The sequence below is a fragment of the Bos taurus genome, chromosome 22 (assembly GCF_002263795.3).
Source record: "Bos taurus isolate L1 Dominette 01449 registration number 42190680 breed Hereford chromosome 22, ARS-UCD2.0, whole genome shotgun sequence".
NCBI classification, from domain to species: Eukaryota; Metazoa; Chordata; class Mammalia; order Artiodactyla; family Bovidae; genus Bos; species Bos taurus.
Genome location: NC_037349.1, coordinates 12,427,515 through 12,450,349, shown reverse-complemented (window position 1 = coordinate 12,450,349; position 22,835 = coordinate 12,427,515). Strand labels below are relative to the sequence as shown.

At 54.0% G+C, this 22,835-nt stretch overlaps 3 protein-coding genes across 18 annotated transcripts in view; 1 reads left to right on the top strand and 2 right to left on the bottom strand.

The window, feature by feature from the left end:
* Positions 1 to 8,954, bottom strand: part of TTC21A (tetratricopeptide repeat domain 21A) — a 35,339-nt gene extending 26,385 nt beyond the window's left edge. For 3 of the 8 annotated variants that reach the window (XM_024983143.2, XM_024983141.2, XM_024983145.2), the window contains exons 1-5: positions 8,809 to 8,953; positions 7,409 to 7,538; positions 6,522 to 6,632; positions 5,689 to 5,855; positions 3,927 to 4,049 (exon numbers count right to left, since the gene is read on the bottom strand). In XM_024983143.2, the coding sequence (XP_024838911.1) occupies positions 3,927 to 4,049; positions 5,689 to 5,855; positions 6,522 to 6,632; positions 7,409 to 7,538; positions 8,809 to 8,835 (558 nt within the window). In that variant the 5' untranslated portion in view covers positions 8,836 to 8,953. Of the gene's footprint in view, positions 1 to 3,926; positions 4,050 to 5,688; positions 5,856 to 6,521; positions 6,633 to 7,408; positions 7,539 to 8,808 lie in introns of all 8 variants that reach the window. The other 5 variants (XM_024983144.2, XM_024983146.2, XM_024983147.2 and 2 more) reach the window with 3 other exon arrangements.
* Positions 6,814 to 20,451, top strand: GORASP1 (golgi reassembly stacking protein 1). Of its 9 annotated transcripts, none has more exons than XM_024982961.1 (9): positions 6,814 to 6,858; positions 13,355 to 13,435; positions 14,092 to 14,295; positions 15,802 to 15,888; positions 16,023 to 16,153; positions 16,378 to 16,570; positions 17,402 to 17,552; positions 17,951 to 18,103; positions 18,333 to 20,451. In XM_024982961.1, the coding sequence occupies exons 1-9, from the start codon at positions 6,829 to 6,831 to the stop codon at positions 18,596 to 18,598; spliced, it is 1,296 nt and encodes a 431-aa protein (XP_024838729.1). In that variant the 5' UTR covers positions 6,814 to 6,828; the 3' UTR covers positions 18,599 to 20,451.
* Positions 20,391 to 22,835, bottom strand: part of WDR48 (WD repeat domain 48) — a 52,727-nt gene continuing 50,282 nt past the window's right edge. The window contains 1 exon segment of the mRNA NM_001076524.1: positions 20,391 to 22,403. Coding sequence (NP_001069992.1) covers positions 22,308 to 22,403 — 96 coding nt within the window. The 3' untranslated portion in view covers positions 20,391 to 22,307.

Here is a 22,835-nt window from a genome sequence, read left to right as displayed (position 1 = left end):
CACCACCCTTATGGCAGAAAGCAAAGAGGAATTAAAGAGCCTCTTGATGAAGGTGAAAGAGGAGAGTGAAAAAGCTGGCTTAAAACTCAACATTCAAAAAACCAAGATCATGGCATCTGGTCCCATCACTTCATGCCAAATAGATGGGGAAACAATGGAAACAGTGACAGACTTAATTTTCTTGGGCTCCAGAAGATGGTGACTGCAGCCACAAAATGAAAAGACGCTTGTTTCTTGGAAGAAAAGCTATGACAAATCTAGACAGCATATTATAAACCAGAGACATTACTTTGCCAACAAAGGTCCATCTAGTCAAAGGTATAGTTTTTCCAGTAGTCACGTGTGGATGTGAGAGTTGGGCCATAAAGAAGGCTGAGTGCCAAAGAACTGATGCTTTCAAACTGTGGTGTTGGGTAAGACTTTTAGAGTCCCTTGGACTGCAAGGAGATCAAGCCAGTCAATCCTAAAGGAAATCAATCCTGAATATTCATTGGAAGGACTGATGCTGAAGCTGAAGCTCCAATACTTTGGCCACCTGATGCAAATGAGCTGACTCATTTCCCGGATGCTGGGAAAGATTGAAGGCAGGAGGAGAAGGGGACAACAGAGGATGAGATGGCTGGATGGAATCACCAATTCAATGGACATGAGTTTGAGCAAGCTCTGGGAGATGGTGAAGGACAGGGAAGCCTGGCGTGCTGCAGTCCATGGGATCGCAAAGAGCTGGACACAACTGAGGGACTGAACAAGAAGGCAGGGACTACAGGAGATAGCTGAGATAGCTGAGCCCCTGCAGGCCTGGGACAGAGCAAAGTCATGGGACGGCGCCCCCTAGTGGAGAGATTCGGCACTTCCAATTTCTACATCAGTTCAGTTTAGTTCAGTTGCTCAGTCGTGTCTGACTCTTTGCGACCCTATGAATCGCAGCAGGCCAGGCCTCCCTGTCCATCACCAACTCCCGGAGTTCACTCAGACTCATGTCCATCGAGTCAGTGATGCCATCCAGCCATCTCATCCTCTGTCGTCCCCTTCTCCTCTTGCCCCCAATCCCTCCCAGCATCAGAGTCTTTTCCAATGAGTCAACTCTTCACATGAGGTCGCCAAAGTACTGGAGTTTCAGCTTTAGCATCATTCCTTCCAAAGAAATCCCAGGGCTGATCTCCTTTAGAATGGACTGGTTGGATCTCCTTGCAGTCCACGGGACTCTCAAGAGTCTTCTCCAACACCACAGTTCAAAAGCATCAATTCTTCGGTGCTCAGCCTTCTTCACAGTCCAACTCTTAACATCCATACATGACCACAGGAAAAACCATAGCCTTGACTAGACGAACCTTTGTTGGCAAAGTAATATCTCTGCTTTTGAATATTCTATCTAGGTTGGTCATAACTTTCCTTCCAAGGAGTAAGCGTCTTTTAATTTCATGGCTGCAGTCACCATCTGCAGTGATCCTGGAGCCCAAAAAAATAAAGTCTTCCACTGTTTCCCCATCTATTTGCCATGAAGTGATGGGACCAGATGCCATGATCTTCGTTTTCCGAATGCTGAGCTTTAAGCCAACTTTTTCACTCTCTACTTTCACTTTCATCAAGAGGCTTTTTAGTTCCTCTTCACTTTCTGCCATAAGGGTGGTGCCATCTGCATATCTGAGGTTATTGTTATTTCTCCCGGCAATCTTGATTCCAGCTTGTGCTTCTTCCAGTCCAGCGTTTCTCATGATGTACTCTGCATATAAGTTAAATAAGCAGAGTGACAATATACAGCCTTGACGTACTCCTTTTCCTATTTGGAACCAGTCTGGTGTTCCATGTCCAGTTCTAACTGTTGCTTCTTGACCTGCATACAAATTTCTCAAGAGGCAGATCAGGTGGTCTGGTACTCCCATCTCTTTCAGAATTTTCCACAGTTTATTGTGATCCACACAGTCAAAGGCTTTGGTATAGTAAATAAAGCAGAAATAGATGTTTTTCTGGAACTCTCTTGCTTTTCCCATGATCCAGCAGATGTTGGCAATTTGATCTCTGGTTCCTCTGCCTTTTCTAAAACCAGCTTGAACATCAGGAAGTTCACGGTTCACATATTGCTGAAGCCTGGCTTGGAGAATTTTGACCATTACTTTACTAGCATGTGAGATGAGTGCAATTGTGCGGTAGTTTGAGCATTTTTTGGCATTGCCATCATTTCCCATTCACTTTCCTAAAATTCACCACTGAAAACTGCTCACTGGGGCCGATGCAGCTACCGGGAGTCAGCAACAGTTTGCAGGTAACCCTCTTTCCACATATCAAATCTATGGGACTTTTTCTCTGTCAAGGCTCACCAGCCTTGGGTCACGGTCTCTGCAGGCAGCCAGCCACTAGCTCTCCTGGGCAAGTCATGACACATGCCTGAGGGGCAGAGGGCAATGCTTCCCAAAGGCTTGAAATTGGACTCCAAAAGGCTGGCTTTGGCCTACAGTAACCTTCCATTAAAAGACTTACTAAAAACAAGAAGAGGAGTATTCTAAATAAAAATTTATGTATAAACGTGTTTGCTGCAGCTTTCTTTCTACATGTACAACTAAAAACAACCTTAATATACAAACAGTAGGAGGCAAAGTTGGCAAATTATATTAGGTCCACACAGTAGTGGCCTGACTTTATGTCAAAATGACACGTGCTTATGAAACCCTACATGAAGAGAGAGACCAAATGGTAAGATGCCCTGTGATAATAACCATATGAAATCCCCCTGTCTGCTGGCCTGTAGCAGGTGCTGTGTGTGACCCCCTTCAGTACCTGGGGGGGCAGTGGATGTTGATATCTCTTGGAGGAGCCTCCCTCCTGGGCTCCCCTGTGGCTTCAGGGAGCCCCCAGGTACCAGGTTGTCCCCATCCCCGAGGGGCAGCCTACAGCCAACATCTTGTCAGTGAGGGGCTCAGGGCAGGGCCACCCCAGCTCCACAGTTCTAAGCAGAGCTGGCTGAGGCCACCTCTAGGGCTGCTTCACACTCCAAGCTCTCCCTCCTACTTCTTTCACTTTTCCTACACATGTCCGACCCAAGGGCACAACCTGATAATCCTCCTCTGTGATAACTTCATGGCCTCTGCTGCCCAGCGAACCACTGAAGGCGCATCCTGAAACAACTCGCAGCAGAGAGATGAGGAGACATGGCCCTAAAATATTGTCGTGGGTTGTTCGGGGGTGGCAGGTCTAAAAGGATGCCATTTTGACTTTTTTAGACTTCTGGTTTTTCAATGAGCATGCATTCATTTCAGGTGGCACTAGTGGTTAAAAAAAAAAAAAATCTGTCTGCCAATGCAGAAGACACCAGAGATGTGGGTTTGATCCTTGGGCTGGGAAGGTCCCCTGCAGGAGGGAATGGCAACCCACTTCAGTATTCTTGCCTGGGAAATTCCATGGAGAGAGGAGCCTGGTGGGCTACAGTCCATGGGGTTGCAAGAATCGGACACGACTGAGCATGTGTGCAAACATATTCGTTTTATAAGATCGGTATATACAATCAGAAGCAGGCAAGAGCATGATTTTTCTCTCATAGATTCATTCAGCGAGGCTCACATCAGAAAAAGGCAACAATTTAAGATCAGAAAATACAAAACACATACCTTCTTTCTCTTATGACCAAGTGAGTAAGTTTAAGAGGTGAGATGAGAAAGGAAAACGTAGAGAAAAGGGACAGTGGGTGAAAACAAAAGGGATAGAGAGAAAAAAGCCCACCAGAGCCCAGGGAGCATAGGTCCTGAGGAGATCTTAGGCGGGAGACAGACAGACACTCAGACTGGGCGGAGTGCAGGAAGGCCTGGGGTGGGCCCAGGGCGGCTCTGTGGCCCTGCCCTCTCCGGGCCTCTGCTCTTCATCCACCAGATGGGGCCTAGAGACTGAGGCCCCTGGCTGGGGACACCCCTACCCCTCGCCTCCCCACTGCCTACCTTTCCCATCAGCCCCAGGATGTCTTTGGTGTCCTGAATGCCATGCTCCAGGTACTTGATGGACTTCTTCACCGTGTGGGGTTTGTCTGAGCTGAGGTCCACCCAGCCTCTGAGCACATAGCCCTGGCGTAAGAACAAGGGCAAGATGAAGTCCTTGCTCCTGCATCGCCTCCATTCAACTGCCTCTCCTGCCCCACCTCCCCCTCTTTGTCCCTCCATTTTCCGAGGCCCTGCGGGGCACCACTGCTCCCAGATCCCAGGGCAGCCCTTCTCTCTCTCTCGGGCCTTCATACCTTGTTCCTTCACCTGGAAAGCCCTTCCCAGCATGCGCCCCCTAAACCAGGTCCCTTCACCTGGTTAACCACCACCAGTCTTTAAAACTCAGTGGAGGAGGCCCCTCCCGCAGGAGGCCTTCCTGCAGGCTGGGGTGAGGCTCTCGCTGTAACCCCCAGGGTTCTCTTGCTCCTTATGGAGCGGACCACCACCTGTCTTACACTGGGGTCAGGGTACCAGGGCAGGACCACTTCCGCTCCCTCCACTCCTTAGACCAGCATAAGGGCTTGGCCTGGACGGGAAGCTGGGAATGCCTCTGAGTGGGCGGGTGGCCACTCTGAGTTCATGGGCCTTGCCGGCTCCTCTCCAGCCTTTACCCAACCTTGCCCGGCAGGTGCAGCAGGCCAGACCTGGGAGGCAAGATCAGAGGGGCTCCTGGAAGACCCTGTCCCAAAGCACCACTCATGGCCTAGAGCACGTTTCTCAATTCTTTTCCATTATTGTCCTTCTAGTGAGCCTTTTACCCCTGGAGAAGGAAATGGCTACCCTCTCCAGTATTTGTGCCTGGAGAATCCCATGGATAGAGGAGCCTGGCGGCTACAGTCCTGGGGTCGCAGAGAGTCGGACACGACTGAGCAACTGAACAACAACAAAGGAGCCTTTTTAGACGTTTCCCACCTAGTCCTTCGCTCCCCCTCCAAGAAAATTAAGTATCACATATACACTGATTTTATGTTCTGTGTGTATATTTGTGTTTTACATACAAATAAAGAACCAATTCTCTCCTTCAAGAACCAATTTTTGCCCCCTTGAAAAGACCCTGATGCTGGGAAAGATTGAGGGCTGGAGAAGGGGACGACAGAGGATGAGACAGTTGGATGGCATCACTGACTCAATGGACATGAGTTTGGGTAAACTCTGGGAGATAGTGATGGACAGGGAGGCCTGGAGTGCTGCAGTTCATGGGGTTGCAAAGAGTCTGTGACTGAACTGATTGACTGACTGGGGGGCTGGGGGTGATACACGCCCTGCTGAGATGCACGGCCTGGACTGAGGCTTCCAATTCTCCAGTCCTTCAGCCATGAGACCACCACAGGTGAGATCTACTGTGTGAGCCACCAAAGACACCGAGCAGATCTCTGCATGAGGAAGTGCAGGCCCAGTGAAGCCAGCTCATCTCGTTTTTCAAAAGAACCAAGAAATCTGGGACTTTTAGGTAACAATTTTCTGATTTTGACATACCAGCAACTAATTCAAGATTTTAAAACTATATAGCACAGGCCATATAACACCTATCTGCAGATTGGACTCCATGGACAAAGTCCAGTTTGTAGTTGGCTAAACTCTGAGCCAGCATGGGCCTTGTTGGTGCCTGGGTGTGACCCTCCCCCAGCCCTAGTGCCCTCCACAGGAGTCATAGCCACTCTGCATGATGTGTTTGGATGCTGCTTTCTTTGGCTGTTGCCCCCACGATGCCAGGGGCCTGTACCTCTCTGGAGCTGCTGGAGATCTTCAACGTGCGGTCAATGTACTCCTTGGCCTTGTCGTGGCGGCCCATAAGCCAGAGGAAGAGGCCAGCATAGTACAGGGCAGTCCCACTGGCTGTCTTGCGGACTTCCTTCAGGCTGCTCTCAAGCTCCTGAATTGCTTCTCGGTCTGGGAATTCGTGAGAGGGGGAAGAGGACAAGTTAGGATGGGGAGGTCTGTCTGATCCTTTCCCTGGACACTCTGAGCCTCCCACAACACATGCAGCTGACCACACGACAGCCAGGGCCTGGGAACCAGCAACGCCGGGCCCTGTGATGCCACAGGAGCAGCCCAGCCCTGGACCTGGGTTTGCTGGTTGAGATGTATCTTTTCTCCTCTGTTCCCAGGAGTTTTCTGGGCAGACAGATCAAACCAAAATCTCCCACCTCAGGCCCACAGTCCATTCCAGATGGGGAAATAGTTTGTACGTAGTTTTGTGGAATCTCTCCCTGAGCCTAGAGAGGTGGAGATTTAGGGGTAGAAATTTTTTATTTTGGCTTGGTTTTTCTTGACAAGATCTTGGCAAAGGCAAGCAGGGTATCTCCCCAGTTCTCGGGATCTGAAAGGAGGACCCCTCCCACTATCAGGCGTTCTGCCTGTGGCTCCCACTCAACTGGGCCTGGGCATGGGGTTTTCTCTGAGGTCTCTGTGGGGACAGGACTGGCAGCCACTCCTCATAGCATCTGCGGCCACGTGTGCATACACTTCCCGCAGCCGCCCAAGAGGGGGCAGTGTCTGGAGCAGGGCTCTCTTTTCCCCACTGGGCCAGGCTTGGCTGAGCATGCCTGCACTCACCAATGGTTTCACAGCACTTGTGAGCATAAATGAGGGCCATGATGGAGCACAGGGACACATCTGGGTGATTCCGGATGCTCTCCAGGCTGCTGATGGCATCCTGGATGTGCTCTGTGAAGAGAGCCCACGTGGTTATTAAGCTCAGAGGGCAAGAGGCTCCATGGCAGACCCAGGGCTGACTCAAGGCTTGGTGTGATCTGACCCAAGGCTTGGACTAACTGGTCCACAGGTCCCTAATGGCCCAAGTTCCCTGAAGACTGAAGCTTCCTGAAAGCGCTGCTGGCACCATGGTCCATGTGGCCAGGGGATGGAGGACTTGGAGCTGAGAGATGTTCCTGTGAGTACTTGCAAGGATACCCTGTATCGGTTCTGAAGAAGGACCTCTGGGCATTCCCAGCTAGCTATAAAATATAACCCCAGAGCCACTGATGATATTTATCCTTCCATGTCCACTGACATTGGCCATGGGCAGCCCAGGACCACCTTCTGAATGTCAGTGAATTGGTACTGCAGGGGCCCTACTCCTCTCTCTGCTTCTGTCCCACACATGACTGTGTCCATACCTACCATTTCCTTTTCCTGCATTACCTGAGGTTGGTTCAGTAATCAAGCCTGGGGTTGGTTCAATAATCCTGTGGTCATTTCTGCCCTCTCCCCAACTCATTTTATAGACAGGGAAACTGAGGTGCAGAACAGGGAGAATGAGCTCTCAGTTCTCGAAAGTCAACTATATATAGATTACACAGATTTCTGTGAATTAACCTGGAAATCTAGCCACTCTGTGTAAGACTGTTTCCAGGGAAACATGACTGGGGTAGAAGCAGGCATCCAGGTGGAGCCGGTGCGTTAGTGCCTAAGGTCAGGAGGCAACACTGATGGGTCCTCACCTTCCCTGAGGACTCCATAGGCTTTAAAGAACTGCAGCACTGGGTCATTGTTGAATTTTTCCAGGCCCACAGCTGCGGCCTGCTGCACATGGCGGAAGTACTTTTCTTTGCTGTAGTAAATGATCCCAGCCTGCGAGGAGGAAGGCAAAATCGCAATAGTCTTGAGTCCCTTTCTGCTTCTGTTCTGATCACCTCCCTCCCCTATTCCCTGCTCCTCCTCCAGTTCTGTAAAGAGAAGAGAAAGAATATCCTGGCCTCATCTTGTTCCTCCCCAGCCACAGAAACAGCTCCATACGGTTTTCTTAGGAAAGAGTTAGAAGATGGCTTGTTTTGGAATTAACCACAGACTCTGGTTCAAAAGTTGATGAGAAGTTCAACTCAAGGGAATAAGGCGGAAGAAGGAGGACCAGTAATAAGGATCACGAAAGCAATAGTTAGAATTGCAAGTTATTGTGGGCTAACCACCTGTGGTGAAGGGTATCAAAGGCTTTACGCTTATTGTCTTATGCATTATTCTCTCCATATTCCTCACAATTAAGGAAGCCAAAGCCCATGGAGGCTGTGGCTTGACAAACGTCATGCAATAAGAGAGGCTGAGATTTCAAAGTGAAGTCTCACTTCCCCTAAGGTTTGTGGGTGCTGGGGTTGGGGATAGATGTGGTTGGATTGTAAACAGCCTTGTGGGCCATATGAAAGAGCCCAGACATCATCCTGAGGGTAATAGGAAGCAGCTGGAATGGTTTTATGCATGGGGATAGCGGGGGTGGGGGGGGGGGGAGGGGAGGGAAAGTGTTCAGATGTGTGTTTTTGCAAAAACCCCTCTGGCTCCTTTGTGTGTGTGTTGGAGTAGTTGCTATTGGTGGTGGTGGAGGTAGGGAGACTGCTGGTGAAGAGATGAGGTAGAGAAACCAGCTGGGAGGGGGACTGTTGCAGGTGCCCAGAGGGAACATGGTGGTGATACTGGGCTAGGAGATAAAATAAGGAGCTGATATTTTCTGCTGATAGACAGGAGCTAGAGATGCATATGGGGAAGAGTAACGGCTGGGGGGTCAAACGGTGGTGCCATCCACTAGGGTGAAAGACACAGAAGAGGCCCAGGCGGTTGGAGCCGGGGTGGGGGTCGGATAATGGCAAGGTGACGGATTTTTATGCTTTGGTTTGGGGGAGCTCGGAGATAAGACTGGGTGGGGATGATGGCTAGGGGCTCAGGGTACTCGGAGAACACCAGACAGGATGTGCTCGCCACGGAAAGAGAGGCGAGAAGGCACCAAGACCGTCTGAAGAGGCCAGGGACAGCGAAAGCTGGGTAGCGGTCAGAGAGGTAACAGAGGAGCTGCAGGTCGCGAGGCTGACTGGGCCAGAGGAGGAGTCCCGGAGGGAGCAGTGCCCCGGTCACGCACCATAAGGGAGGAGTCATTGCTGCTCATCTCTGGACGTCCGCGGCTCTAGAGTCGGGGTCTCGTGGTGCCGCCCGGAGCGAGATTCCCAAGTCAGGGTCCTGGGTACGCCTCTCGCGGCCGGAAGTCGGAGGCTCGCGCGTCCTTGGAAACGGAGCAGCTGGCTGCTCTCTAAGGGCGTCAGAGTTAGGGGTAGGCGTGGCCTAGCGCCCACGTGACAAGGCGCGGGTAGTCGAGAGCCGAGAGGGTGAGCCCGCGCTGGGGGCACCTGGTTAGGCCTCCCGGGTAGGCGTCGCGGTCCCGGGCACCGTCGCCCGAGCTGACTGTGGCCATGGGCCTGGGCGCCAGCGCCGAGCAGCCCGCGGGCGGCGCCGAGGGCTTCCACCTGCACGGGGTGAGTCGCCCCTGCGGTGCCGGAGGTCTTAGCGCGGCACCCGCTCCGACGCGCGGGAACGCCGGATCGCCGGCCCGGGGGCGGCAGCCGCGCGGTCTCGGCGTGGGGTGGCCTCCCAGGGGAGGGTGGTACCCCTTCCCGGTTGGAGCCATCGCCGAGAGAAGGCGCAGTGGCACCCCTGGGTTCCCGGCCCGCCTGCGGCCGCGGTCGGCCCGGCGCCAGCCCCAAGTGCCAGCTCTGCAGGAAGCGGGAGCGTTTCCTTGTGGAGTCGGGCCTCTCTGGAATGGCACTTCTCCCAGGGGGAGAGTGAGCGCGCCAGGTTCAGTCAGGAGAATTTGTGCACTTGTATGAACACATTTATGATCGCCTGCTGTGCACTGCGCTCCATGTTGGACCTGAGGAGAGAGCCCAGTCCCGGCCGTCTGCGCTCTTGGATCGAGGGGGTCGCCAACTGCCGGGGAGCCCACCGGCTTTCATCCCACGCTTCTCGGGGTCGAAAGGCTTCGAGAGGTCGAAGACCAGTGAGAACCAGACAAGGAAAGTGGGAGCGGGAGAGCAGAGAGAATGCGGCAGAGGGCTCGGGGATAGATTTGCTGCAGGGGGAAGGTCCCCAGGTGGAACACTGCGGAGAAGCGCCGTAGGGCGTCAGCAGAGAATGTGTCATCCGTGTTGCTACAAAGAGGTCTGGATGAGCAGTCGCGAGGACAGTGGAGATGGGAGTGAGTTCCAGGCCCTGAAGGTGGGGAGAGGGGTCCGTAGCCAGATGGAGATTTGGGGTGATTAGTACCTCGGAGAGGGCGGGGCTGTAACAGAGGTGAGAGGGGCAGGTGGGTCTCTGTCTCCGGAGCACAGATGGGCCAGACTCCCTTTTCGCTTGTGCCCAGGTGGATGGCTGCAGAGATGGGCGTAGCTTGTCAGTTTGACGCCTTACTTTTGAGTGGTCTTTCCTATTGTCATAGGAGGCTGTGTTAACAACGAGGCGGCGGAGGGTTGGGGAATGAGAGTGGGGACCAAAGAAGAGGTTTGCTAAAAAGAAAGGCAGGATGGCTCCAGGGCCCAGAGGTAACAGGATTTGTGCTTGCTGATAGGCTTTCCCTAGTGGACACCATGATGTGGTACCAAGCGGAAAAAGTGGACAGTGAAATGCATGCAGCCAGAAGGGTCTTCCAACAGGTTTGATGGAAAGCAAAGTAAGGCTATTGACAGGGGGTGAGGGTGGATGGTAAGAGTGAGGACAAGAAGGGCCTGTCGGAGAGGGACAGAGTGGAAAGTTTGAGGAACTGGGTCTTCACTTACAAAACATTTATTTTTTTCATTTCATACGTGCAGCTTTATTTTTTAATTGAAGTATAGTTGATGTACAATTTTGTATATGCATACAATACAGATACACAATTTTAAAAGGCTGTGCTCCATTTATAGTTATTATATAAAAATGTTTGCTATGTGCCCTGTGTTGTACGGTATAGCCTTATAGCCAAAAACAGTGACTTTGAGCACATACATTATGACATGTAGATTTCCGGGTTCTGGAGATAAAGCAGTGAACAGAAGAGACATTGTCCCTTTTCTTATGGAGCTTACATTTGGGTGCCAGCCGGGAGAGAAGGGAGCAGACTAGAAATTGAAATGTGTGGTATGTGGTGACCGTTGCTAGAGAGAAAAATAAAGCAGGGTAAGGGGTCCAGAGTGATGAGTGGGTGCTGTTTTAGATAGAAGGGTCAGGAAAGGTCTCTGATCAAGTCACATTTGAGCCGACACTCAGAAATAAGGAGTGGACAGTAGGCTAGGTGAAGTTTATCTGGTCACTCTTGCAATTAACTACCCCTACATAGCTTTTTAATCTGCTTGATCGTTTTCTTTCATTCTTCAAATCATTGGTCTTTAATAGTTCCATGATAAATTTTTTCCTGTTTTATATATATATGTATATATCTGTATACTCACACATAGGTACATGGGGGAAGAGTGTTCAGGGTGGAGGGAGATGCCGAGGTAGGATTATGCTTACTGGGCTTCAGCAGTAAGGAGCTGGGACTGGTGTGCTTGAATGGCCAGGTCCTTGTGAGGGAAAGGGTGAGGCCACATTGTGTGGGGCCTGGTGTGTTGTTGTCCTGGGCATTTAGGATTTAATGCTGAGGTATGGTACCATCAGGAGGCTTTAAGTAGAAGTGTAATGTTGCCTCCTTAATAGTAAAAAGAAAACCAAACAAAGAACAAGTGGGCTGCTTTCTCTAACTGTTGGCCTTCCCACACATGCAGAGCATGGTGGAGAAGTCACTGCCCTGCTCAAGCTGTTACAGGGCAGTGGGCAGGAACAAGCTCTGGGTCGGATTTCCTGGGTCAGGCTGCTGTTGAATAACTGAGGGCTTTTCCTTCCCTGTCAGTTGGGGTTAGTGAGGCGGTTAAATGACAGGGGAAGCAGGTCGTGCACTCACCTGGCACCCAGCCAGTCCTCAGAAGAAGCTGCCGTCGTGTGGTTAATTGCTTGAGGTGCCCTGATGGGAGTTGGGGCGCGGGTTAGGAAAGCGGCACACGTGTAGGGCTGTGGGGTTGGGGGTGTCAGGAACCCCCAGGAGAAAGCCAGAGGGGGTGCTTGCTGCAGGACTGGGGGTGCGGCGGGCAGCATCCCAGATGCTTTCTGCTGTGGAGCCACAGTGGGCGATGACAAGGCCCAGGGCAGAGGCAGGAGAGTACCACCAGACCACGGGCAAGGCCACAGGAGCGAGGAGGTGGAGGCACAGGGTGGGCTGGGAGAGAGCCTGCGCCTGCGCACTGGGGGCCTGAGCCTCAGGGCCTCATTGATAACAGAGAGTGGCTGACATTGGGTGGAGGAGGGTACAGGGCGACCAGCCTGCTCTGGAGCCAGGGCCTTACCCAGGGATGGTGGGGTGGAGTGGCCAACAGCAGGGAGGAGCAGCTCCCCACCCGCTCTCCCGGATGAACTGTCCTCCCCTGAAAAGCTACCTCTTTCCAGACTTTCCCCAGAAGGGATAGTGAAGCAGGCTCCCAGGAGCAGCCCTCTGGGCGAGGCCAACTAGGGTGGAGTTGGGTTTCTGGGCTCATCTCAGTGGAAGCCATGGCAGCTTCTAGAAGTGGCAAGGAGAGGCTCTTTTGGTACTGCTGTGAGGAGGGAGCCCTAATCCCAGGGGGAAACTGGCCTGGATCCACAGCCTCAGCAGTGAGGGTTCCTTCAGTCCGGGGACTCTGTGATTGGAGGGCCTGGGGAGTGGCAGAAGCCACGGGTCCTTCCCCTCAAGCAGGCATCCAGAACCTGAGGCCACCTGAGCCCGGGGCTTGGGGGCCTGGTTGACACTGGGCTTCAGGAGCTCACAGCCAAAGGCTGGAGGGCGTGGGGCCCACCTGCGGTCCAGAACTGGGGATAAAGGCTGCATTGTCTGAGCGAGGCGCTGTGAATGGGGCCTTTGAGATGGATTTCCACCAGAGCAGCAAGCCTGGCTGTTGTGTTTTTGGAGACAGCGGGGAGTCTGGGAGTGCAAGGCAGCACATGAGCAGCCTTGGGCTGGGACTTGCTGCTGGAGGAGCTGGCCCACGTGGGGAGGCTGGATGGCAAAGGGAACTGTGTGCTGCTCTCCAGGCTTGCTGGCTCAGGCTCATGCCCGACGCCGGGGTCCGTTCTCCTCCGCCAGCCCTCCTCAACCTTGCCTGGATCTGTCACCACAGGGTCAGGGGCCCTCTGGGATCTGGCCACAGGCTGTCTTCCCCACTCCTGTCTTTCTGGGCACAACCCCGGGTCACTCCTTTCCTGTCCACATCTGACCCTTTCTGGTAAACCTTCCTGGCTCTCCAGCAGCCCCAGCGCAGGCCTCTGGGGCAGCGTCTGAGTCACCCAGACGCAGGCTCCCCGTGGCCTCCTGCCCTGGGCTCTTTCTGTGAGGCTGTCTGGAAGCGTAGTCTGTGGATCACGGTCTGGAAAGAGTCGTTTTCTGAAAGAGGGAAACATAAGCCCAGGAAAGCAGCGAGAGAGGATGGCGTGAGCCTTGGCTGTGCCCATGTGTGGCCCGCCCGGCCCAGTTCACGCTGGGGTCCGTGTCCTCTCTGGGGCGGGGAGTGGGGCAGTTTCTAGAACTGAGGGCTGGGGGTTTCCGGGAGAGCCCTGGGGTCAGCGCAGTGACTGCAGCCTCTGCTGCACAGGTGCAGGAGAACTCCCCCGCCCAGCAGGCAGGCCTGGAGCCCTACTTCGACTTCATCATCACCATTGGGCACTCAAGACTGGTGAGGCCCCCCTCCTGCCTCTGGGGTGGGTGGGTGGGTGTGTGTGGGTGTGTGTGTGTGTGACTGGTGTGTGTGTGTGTGTGTGTGAGACTGGTGAGGCCTCCCCACCACCTCTGCCGTGTGTGTGTCTGCGTGTGTGTATATGTTTGTGTTCTGCTGTCCCATGGGAACCCCAGCCCTGCCTGCCTTTTCTGCTGGAGGGAGACCAAACCCCATCTCCCCCTCTTCCAGGGCAACAGTGAGCCTGATGGGGGCCCTGCCTGGAGTTTAGCCCTTGGGCCCTCCGGGGTGGGTCAGAGGCAGGGGGACTCCTGGCACTGTCCACAAAGCCTCCAGGCCTGCCGAGAGGGCTGAGGGCTCTGGAAGGGGCCTTTCAGGGTGGGCCGTGCGGCAGTGCTCTGGACTCAGGGGGCTCTTTGCTTACTTTGTGGTGTTTTCTGGGGGCCCCAAGGGAGGAAGGTTTAGCAGGGCTTAGGGATGCTTAGGGTCCAGTGGCTGCAGGCCCAGCCCTGATCTGTGGACCCAGCCCTGCACCAGGTCTCTCGGGGGCAGCTGGCCACCAAGGCCCTCACCCTATATCAGACCCAGACTTGTCTGGGGGTTCTGGCTGGGTGTTTTGAGGGGGGCTCCAGGAGTCAGCCCTGCTGCCCTTGCAGAACAAGGAGAATGACACGCTCAAGGCCCTGCTGAAGGCCAACGTGGAGAAGCCAGTGAAGCTGGAGGTGTTCAACATGAAGACCATGAAAGTGCGTGAGGTGGAGGTGGTTCCCAGCAACATGTGGGGCGGCCAGGGCCTGCTGGGCGCCAGCGTCCGCTTCTGCAGCTTCCGCCGGGCCAGCGAGCACGTGTGGCATGTGCTGGTGAGTGGGGCGTGGCGGTGGGATCACTGGGGCAGACGGGGATGGGTGTGTGGGGAGGCCTCCTAGGAAAGGCCGGCAGCCACTGGGCCTGTCTGGGGATTCTGAGGGCAGGGTGTGGTCTCCTTGTTCCAGGGTCCCAGAGAGGGCAACTCCTCGTCACCTGAACAGGGCCCTCTGAATTTGGGTAATTTCTTACACTCCAGACCTTGGTTTCTTCTTTGGAAAGATGGGGCCGCCATCTGCTGGAAGGGTCGTTGTGCTGCCAGAATGCTGCTGTTACTGCTTTGCATTGTTTAGTTGCTAAGTCGTGTCTGATTCTGCAACCCCGTGGACTGTAGCCCACCAGACTCCTCTGTCCATGGGAGTCTCCAGGCAAGAACACTGGAGTGAGCTGCCATGCCCTTCTCCAGGGGATCTTCCCGACCCAGGGATTGAACCTGTATCTCCTGCATTGGCAGGCAGATTCTTTACCGCTGTGCCACCTGGGAAATCCTGCTGCTGTGCTTTAGTCCTTATCTAAAAAGAGTGTTTTTTTCTGGTATACTCTAGGGTATTACCAGTATCATGTTTTTTTGGGCAGGTCCCCTGAGAGCCCCTTCGGGCACTCGACTGGTGCTTGGGGTCTGAACCTTAATGAGTCTCCGTGACTGAGCTGTCACAGCTGTTGCTGTTAGTGTTCATTCCTAGACATACACGCACACATGTGTGACATGCACAGTCACTGATTGTGCCCCGGTTCTTGAATGCACAGTCCTGCAGCTTGATGGGCAGGAGGAGCCCTGAGCTGGAAATGGGCTGATTTGGTTTCTAGTTGCTTCTGTTGCTCACTGACTCCTTGGGGGAGTCTGCTCAACCTTTTCAGCTGGCCTTACTCTGTCCATGAGTGCAGTGCAGGGGTGATGATGCAAATCCTTCCACGTTTCTTGGGAGACTGGGATCGGGGAATGGAGCTTCCCAAGGGAGAAGGCAATCCTGGCACCTACTTATCACCACCCTCGCCTTTAACCTTTTAACCTCCCCCCTGTCCCAAGGTCTTCAGCCCTATGCCTGCAGCAGTAACAGCAATAAAGTGAGGTATTTACTGTGGGACAAGGTGTGGTTTTCATTCTGTACATGTATTATTATTTTTTTTTGGTCTTCTCAACAACCTTTTGCCTAAGTACTATATATCCTACTTTTAACTGTGGGGAAACTGGGGCAGAGGAGTAAAGTGTCTGTCTTCAGTGCCCCAGCTCGCAGCGGGGGGAGGCTGGACTTGGATCGGGTGGTCAGATGCGGGAGCTGTAAGGTGAGCCGTGACACAGTGCTGCCCTCTGCTGGGCAGACTGTGGACTGGGGGAGGCAGGGGAACAGGGGCTGGGTGGGGCTGGGCGAGTTTGGGTTTGAGGTCTTGGCCTGGGGATGGAGGACAGGTATACTACTCACCCCCTGAAGACACAGCTCTCCACCTGCTGCCCCCCAGTAGCAAGGCTGACAGTTGGATAATTCGTGATTCTTTTTCCGCAGGATGTGGAACCCTCTTCACCTGCTGCCCTCGCAGGCCTGCGCCCCTACACAGACTACGTTGTGGGCTCGGACCAGATCCTCCAGGAGGTGAGGAAGGGCAGCCTTCCCTCCCCACTCCCCCGGCCCCTTGGATGGGGTGCTGTCCATGAGAAGTATCTTGTCTTGTGAGGCTTCCCATCCCAGAGTGGGAACAGGGCTTAGGTGCTGTGTGTCTGTTGTAGTCCGAGGACTTCTTCTCGCTCATCGAGTCCCACGAGGGGAAGGCCTTGAAGCTGATGGTTTACAATTCTGAGTCTGACTCCTGCCGGGAGGTGACTGTCACCCCCAATGCAGCCTGGGGTGGAGAGGGCAGGTACTTCCTGGGATTGGAGGGCTGCGGGGTGGGGCTCTAGGGGGCGCCTGGCCGGTGGGTGTGGACCTTGAGTCCCACGGTGGGGGTGGAGGGCTGGGCCCTGGGCCCAGGGGTCCTGAGGCTGATGTTGGTCTAGGAGACCCTCTCATTGCTGGTGGGTGGGGGTGGCAGGGGTAGGAAGGGCTGTGGGACAAGCCCAGGAGGGTGTTTCTGGCCTTTGGCAGCCTGGGCTGTGGTATTGGTTACGGGTATCTGCACCGGATCCCAACCCAGCCCCCCAGCCACCACAAGAAGCCGCCTGGTGGCCCGCCGCCCAGTGCCCCACCGCCTGGTGCTCCACCGCCTGGACCCGGCTCCCAGGACTCTCCTGCCCCTTTTGGCCTGGAGACAGGCTCCAAACAGGGTGACTATGTGGAGGTACGTGGGGAGCACTGGCCAGCTGGGGCAAGAGGGGAGTTTCATGTGGGCAGAGGGGCCTGCAGCTGGGAAAGGAGGAGACGGGGGCTGTCCTCACCGGGAGCCTATCTGTGGAGCCCTTGGGAAGCCCCCCGGCTTGTGGGACCCAGGCGGAGCAGATGGGGCCAGTCCCGGGACCGTGCAACCTGCTTTGATTTCCCTGCCCCTTGGATCTGCAGGTGAGGGGAGTGCGAGGCACTGGTTGTCATTTTCATTTCACGACTGGGACACTGAGGCTCAGGGGTGGGCAGAGCCTTGTCTTGTGACTCCCTGAGTCTGTTGCAAAGTTAGGCCAGGGACTGTGTGTCTGGCCCAAGTGCCTCTGGGCATCAGGCTGGTGCCTGGGGTCTGCATGCGGGCACTCGGGGACTACTCTCCAGGCATGCACTATGCCAGGGGGTCACAGACAGGGCTGCTCAGCAGAGTGGGAAGGGGACCCCAAGTCCATGTTGGCACCTCATGGGAGGCCAGCTGGGCCTCTCTTGCCTGGCTACACATCTGTAGAGGAACCAGTAGATCCCCAAGGCTGCTTGCTCCTGTGAGCTGAGTGGTGCTCCCAGGGTAGGTGTGGGCTAGGGGTTAGGTTGGACTAACCCTGTCGTGCGGAGAAGGCAATGGCACCCCACTCCAGTACTCTTGCCTGGAGAATCCCAGGGACGGGGGAGCCTGATGGGCTGCCGTCTATGGGGTCACACAGAGTCAGACATGACTGAAGCGACTTAGCAGCAGCAGCAGCAGCAGCCCTGTCCTGACAGGGCCCTCTGATTCCTCTTTTTCCCTGGCTCCCCTTAGGCCTTGCTGCAGGCACCTGACTCCTCCACAGAGGAACAGCCCCCTGGGCCTGAAAGTCTTACCCAGGGCGCTCAAGACCTTGGAGACCCACCCCGTTCCATGGAGATTCCTCTGCAGCCTCCACCTCCACTGCAGCGAGTCATGGACCCAGGTACCGAGCAGGCCGAGAGCAAGCTGAGGGCTGGGCGTTGGCAGCTATCTCGTACCTGCCAGGCTAGTTGCAGATGATGTGATCAGCGTGCGGATGGGGAGGCTGCCGTCCAGAGGCGAGAGGGGGCCTGCTCAAGGCCACACAGTACACTGGGCACAGGGCAGGGTCCGGGCCCTCTGCCGCTGGGCTATTCCTGTGATCACCCACCCCAGGCCCCTTTCTTTCCTCAGAAACCGGCTGTGGGAGCCTCTGGGGCTGGCTGGGAGCTTCACAAACAGCTGAGGTTTCAGTCTCAGGCCAGGCCAGATGCCCCAGAAACTGGGCACAGTGAGCCTGAGGCGCTGGCCTTCCAGCGGTCAGGGTTCTGTGCCGACAGAGAATCGTGTGCCTCCCCACAGGCTTCCTGGACGTGTCTGGCCTCTCCCTCCTGGACAGTAGCAACACCAGCGTCTGGCCTGGCCTGCCCTCTTCCACAGAGCTGACCCCCCCTGTGGCCTCAGCCTCAGGGCTGGAGGATGTCTGCTCCAGCAGCGGTTCTCACGAGCGTGGTGGTGAGGGGCTGGCCCCTCTGGGGGGGACCCTGGGTTGTGGCAAAGGTGGCCCTGATAGCCGGGTTAGAGGCTGGCCTGTGGGGGAGGGCAGCCACATCAAGGCGCTCATACACTGGTGCTCTCATCCCATCAACACAGGGGGCAGGAGCTGGGGGTCAGTGGGGTGACTGCCCAGGCCACACTGGCCCAGGTTCTGTGGGCCTCCTCAGCTCCACCCTGTGTGTTTCAGGTGAGGCCACCTGGTCTGGGTCCGAGTTTGAGGTCTCCTTCCCAGACAGCCCCGGCGCCCAGGCCCAGCCAGACCACCTGCCTCAGCTGACCCTTCCCGACAGCCTCACTTCTGCCGCCTCACCCGAAGACGGGCTGTCTGCTGAGCTGCTTGAAGCCCAGGCGGAGGAGGAGCCAGCAAGCCCAGAGAGCCCAGACTGCGGGATGGAGGCTGGGGGGGCTCCTGGCCAGGCCCGGCTCTCCACTCCTGACCACTCTGGGCTGTGAACCAGGCCCTCTGACGGCGTCTCACGAGGCCTGGAAGTGGGGGGCAGCTCAGGCCACACTGTGTGGGGTGGCCCGTGTTAGTGCTTCCTGGGCTGAGGCCCTGAGTGCTGCGCAGTGTCTTCTGCCGACGGGGGGGCTTTTGTGTCCACTCAGACCCTACTGGTCTCCAAGAGAAAAACCTACCAGCAGTCATTCTGCCTGGTGGTCCTGGCTTTGGGGAATTGGGCACTTGTCTAAGAATCTCAAACAAGTACTTTTGGCATAGCAGGGGGCTGGGAACAGCACCAGATTAAGTAAGTTTTCCAGAAGCTGGGGTAGGAGAGGATTCTTTGCTGCTTGGGTCGGGCATGGAGCTTCCATTGGTAGAGGCCATGGGCCTTGGGGATGGGCATCTTTGGGCCATGTGCCCATTGCATGTTCCTGCTCCAGTCACTGTGGCTACACGGCAGGTAGCAGAGTCCAGGAACCAGCAGGTGTGAAGATGGGGTGAGGGAGGAAGGGGTTGCTGTGGAGTGTTTGTCTAATCGTTCCGTAGCGCTTGCCTTGATTCTTTCCATTACAGCCAGCCTATCTGTAATGGAGGGCACCCCCAAGCCCTGGGACCCCTGCCGCCCCATTTGCCGTCTCACCCTGTGCTAGTGTGCACAGTTGGCTCAGGCTGACCACAAACTCCAGTGAACCTGGCCCCTTCTCCTGAGGGAAGGTTGGAAATCCTGGGCCCTTCAGCAGAGACTCACCTGTGCTTGGGCCGTGATGCTGCTGCTTCCCCAGCATCTATATCCCACGGACCTAGCGTCCCCAGCTGGGAAACCTGTCAGCTCCCAAACTTTTACAATTATCTCTTTTAAATATACAAGTCATCTAGCCACCCTAGTGGTGAATAATAGTTAACAAATTTAAGTTCACCATCCTAAGCAGGCTCTCAGAGCCCGTCCTCCCACCTGGAGTACTTTACACACAGCTCCCACCCCACGCAGGGATGAGGCGCCTGGACAAGAGTGAGTCAGGGCCCGCTGGTATTTCCCACAGTACGGGAGAGGGCTGTTCCCCTCTCCCCCAGTGCCTCGGGAGGCTGAGACTGGGTTGTGCGTCTTGCTCTGCCTAGGTCCCACAGCAAGAGGAGGGCTCCGTGCAGGGGTGATCCTTATCACTTGAAGTCCTCTCTGGCCAGAGTCCCTCACCTTCCCACAGCCCTTGCTAATGATTACCATAAAAGCTGCCTCCGGCCTGGCCTTCTAGCCTCAGCCCAGTCAAAAGTCCCACCTTTACCATTTGATTTGGTGTGTGCCCTTAGAGGGAATTCAGAGCTCCGTTAGGCTCATAGAGGGGCCCAGACCAAAGATATGGAGGGAGGGGTCCCATATCAGCAAACACCTCAAGTTTCCTGCACTGTGACTGCATTTAAGAAGCAAAGCTTTGTCAGGTCTACCAGAGCAGCTGATAAGCCTGCAGAATAGGGAGGCATTGTGTCCAGAGCCAGTGCCAGAACCTGGTTCCTGGGTTGTCTGGGAGCCCAGTGTCTGCCTGCAGGAATCCAGGAAGTAGAATCACGCCAGGCCTGTTCTGAAGCCAGTTTCCCTTCACTAACCTGGCGGCCTGACCCAGGGTCACCCTCACCCAAGGGACCTGGTTCTTCCTGCCCTCACGTTAACACACCCCCCTCCCTAAACTGGGGGATAAAACGGATATCAATGCTAATTATTTCCAGGGTAAACACAAAACCAGAAGTTTCTCTAATCTGCTATAAAGGAAAATGACAAGTGGAAATAAATGTGTACCATACACTTTGAAATATTTTAACTAAAGCCTTTATTCTATACAACTGTGAAATACAGATTTTTACCCTTTTGGCATTGCAGACTGTCAGATCTTCTGGAAACTATTACGGGTTTGACTGGAACAATAAAAAAACACAACCATGCTGGGGCAGGGGGGTCAGATCTAAGATGGGAAGGGAGCACAGCCGCCCCAAAAGACTCAGCACATGGGGCAGCATGCCCCAGCGAGACCTATTCCTTCAGCCCAAGGGCCCTTCGTGCAAACAAAGCTGAGGGCTGGGAAATTAGTTTTTTTTTTTTAGCCATTAATTCACAACTATTGCTAAAAAATGTGCACCGAAAGTGCACCATTGTATTCAACAGATAGAAAGGATTTTTTTTTTAAAAAAGCCGTTGCTCTCTGCATAAGGGAGACAGACTCGTTGGAAATGTGGCGTGTCTTTGCTCACTTCTTCGAAGTGCTGGAGGCAATGACCGCTCCACTTTCCAAAGGAGGCTGACCAGCAGTGAGTGAACCCTGTCTCTACAGTTGTGCGGATCAGAGTATCTCAAATGGTTAGGTCTGGACCCAGGCCCATCAGCTGCCTCCAGCTGAACCTGTGCAGACGTAGAAAAGAAAAAACCTTCCCCACCCCCTCCACAGTCCCTGCTATTACGGGGACGGGCCACACACAAGCTGGGGAGGCAACTGGACTGGAATAAACTGCCCTCTGAAGGCACTTGTGCTTCTGGCTTCACACAGGAGGCTTGTCTTATGTAGTTTTATGGGGGTGGACCATTGTTCTATTCCGAGTACAAATGACCTTGGGGAGGATCCAAAGTATGTTTTTTTCTGCCAAAAGTTAAAGTGTTTATCCCCAATAAGTTATATTCTGTACAAGATCGAAATGATTCTATGAAAGCTTTAGATTGTTAGAAAGAACAGTGAAAAGAAATCTGGATACAGGTACAACAACACAAACCTGCATATAAAACTGGAAAAAACAAAACACGTATACTTCCAGGACATGAATATCAAATTAACTCATTACGATACCCTTTTACTCTGACACCAGAAATATTAGGTAGCATTGAAATGAAGTTAGGATCTCATTATGGTCTTAAGTTTTGATGGTGTCGTGCTGCTCACCCGGAGCAAGACCCTGTGGTGTCACCTGGTCTTGCCCATAAAGAAAACACAGTGGAGGAAGGCGTGAGAGAGCTGCGCCTCCTTGCGGCTGCCGCGCAGTCCAGGCGTCCCAGCTGGGCATGGACTGGGCGCAGTCTAGGCTGGCAGTCCAAGCGCTGTGACCCAGCACCTGGGGTTTCGACAGATCTGCCTACAACAACACATCTGAGATGCAGTATTAAAAACAAGCCCAACAGTAATCATTTATTATGAAATGGGCTGGCTCTTGAATTGTGCAACAGCCAATTCCTATTAAAAATAACTGTCTTAAATGGTGAAAACAACTTGTTTGTTTTTTTAATGACAAACTTGGAAAAAGCCTTCATAGGTACTGCGTAGATGGAATGTACTCTTAGAAAAGCTCCCGAGTGTGTGGGATTGGAGTTGGAACACAGTGACAGACGTGGCCCTACCATGTGTCTCTGACAAGTGCTAACAGATCAAGATAAGGTCCTTGGAAACAAAAGGAGGAAGCAAAATCTGTGCTGGCCTCTCTTCAGTCCTCAGTACATCTCGCAACACAGCCTGCTTGGGGCTCTTCTGCTCTGGCACTCTGCCTCCCCTGGGACAGCTTAATCTACACATGGAGACTGGTTTCTATATTACATCTTGATTAGTCACTTCAATGGAAAGATAATCTCGGTCCATACCAAATCAGTCGTTAGAAGTCTTGTTCCCATTGGGGCTCTGGGCTTCCTAGGACTACTCTTGGGGCCATAGAGGAAGGTCAGTAAATGAATACCCAGGAGTGCTGGCCTGCCCTTCACGTGGACTTCTGACGGTAATGGAGGGTGAGGTCACCACCACTCTTCCATATGAAGTGTTTCACTGTTCGAAGGTCCATATTTGGATCCAAAACCTGAATAACAAAAAGTAAATAAAAAAGGTATCCAGTATCTCAGGCCGTTATTGCTAATGCTGAACTCTCCTTGCCCATGCTTGGTGGCCTGTTCTTGCTGCATGCAGGCATGAATCTGGGCACGGGAGATGTGCAACTCATGTGGCTAGGGCAGACACGACACGTTCAGCTGTTCTGAAGAAATGCCTTGAGTGAATCCTCATTTACAGCATTTCCACAGATGCTCCACTCACCTCCTCTTCAGATCTTAAACTAACACAGCAGATGCTGCTCTGCACATCAAGATGAGCATGTGGCTTTCTTTTCAGAAAAAAAAAATCCACCAGCACATCCACATCTGTCTGTGTGTGCATTTCAATCTCCTTGTCCCTTTCCTGAAAACTGCCCCCAGGGTAAATGGAAGCTTTAGGGTGGGTTAATCAAGCCCTCCAG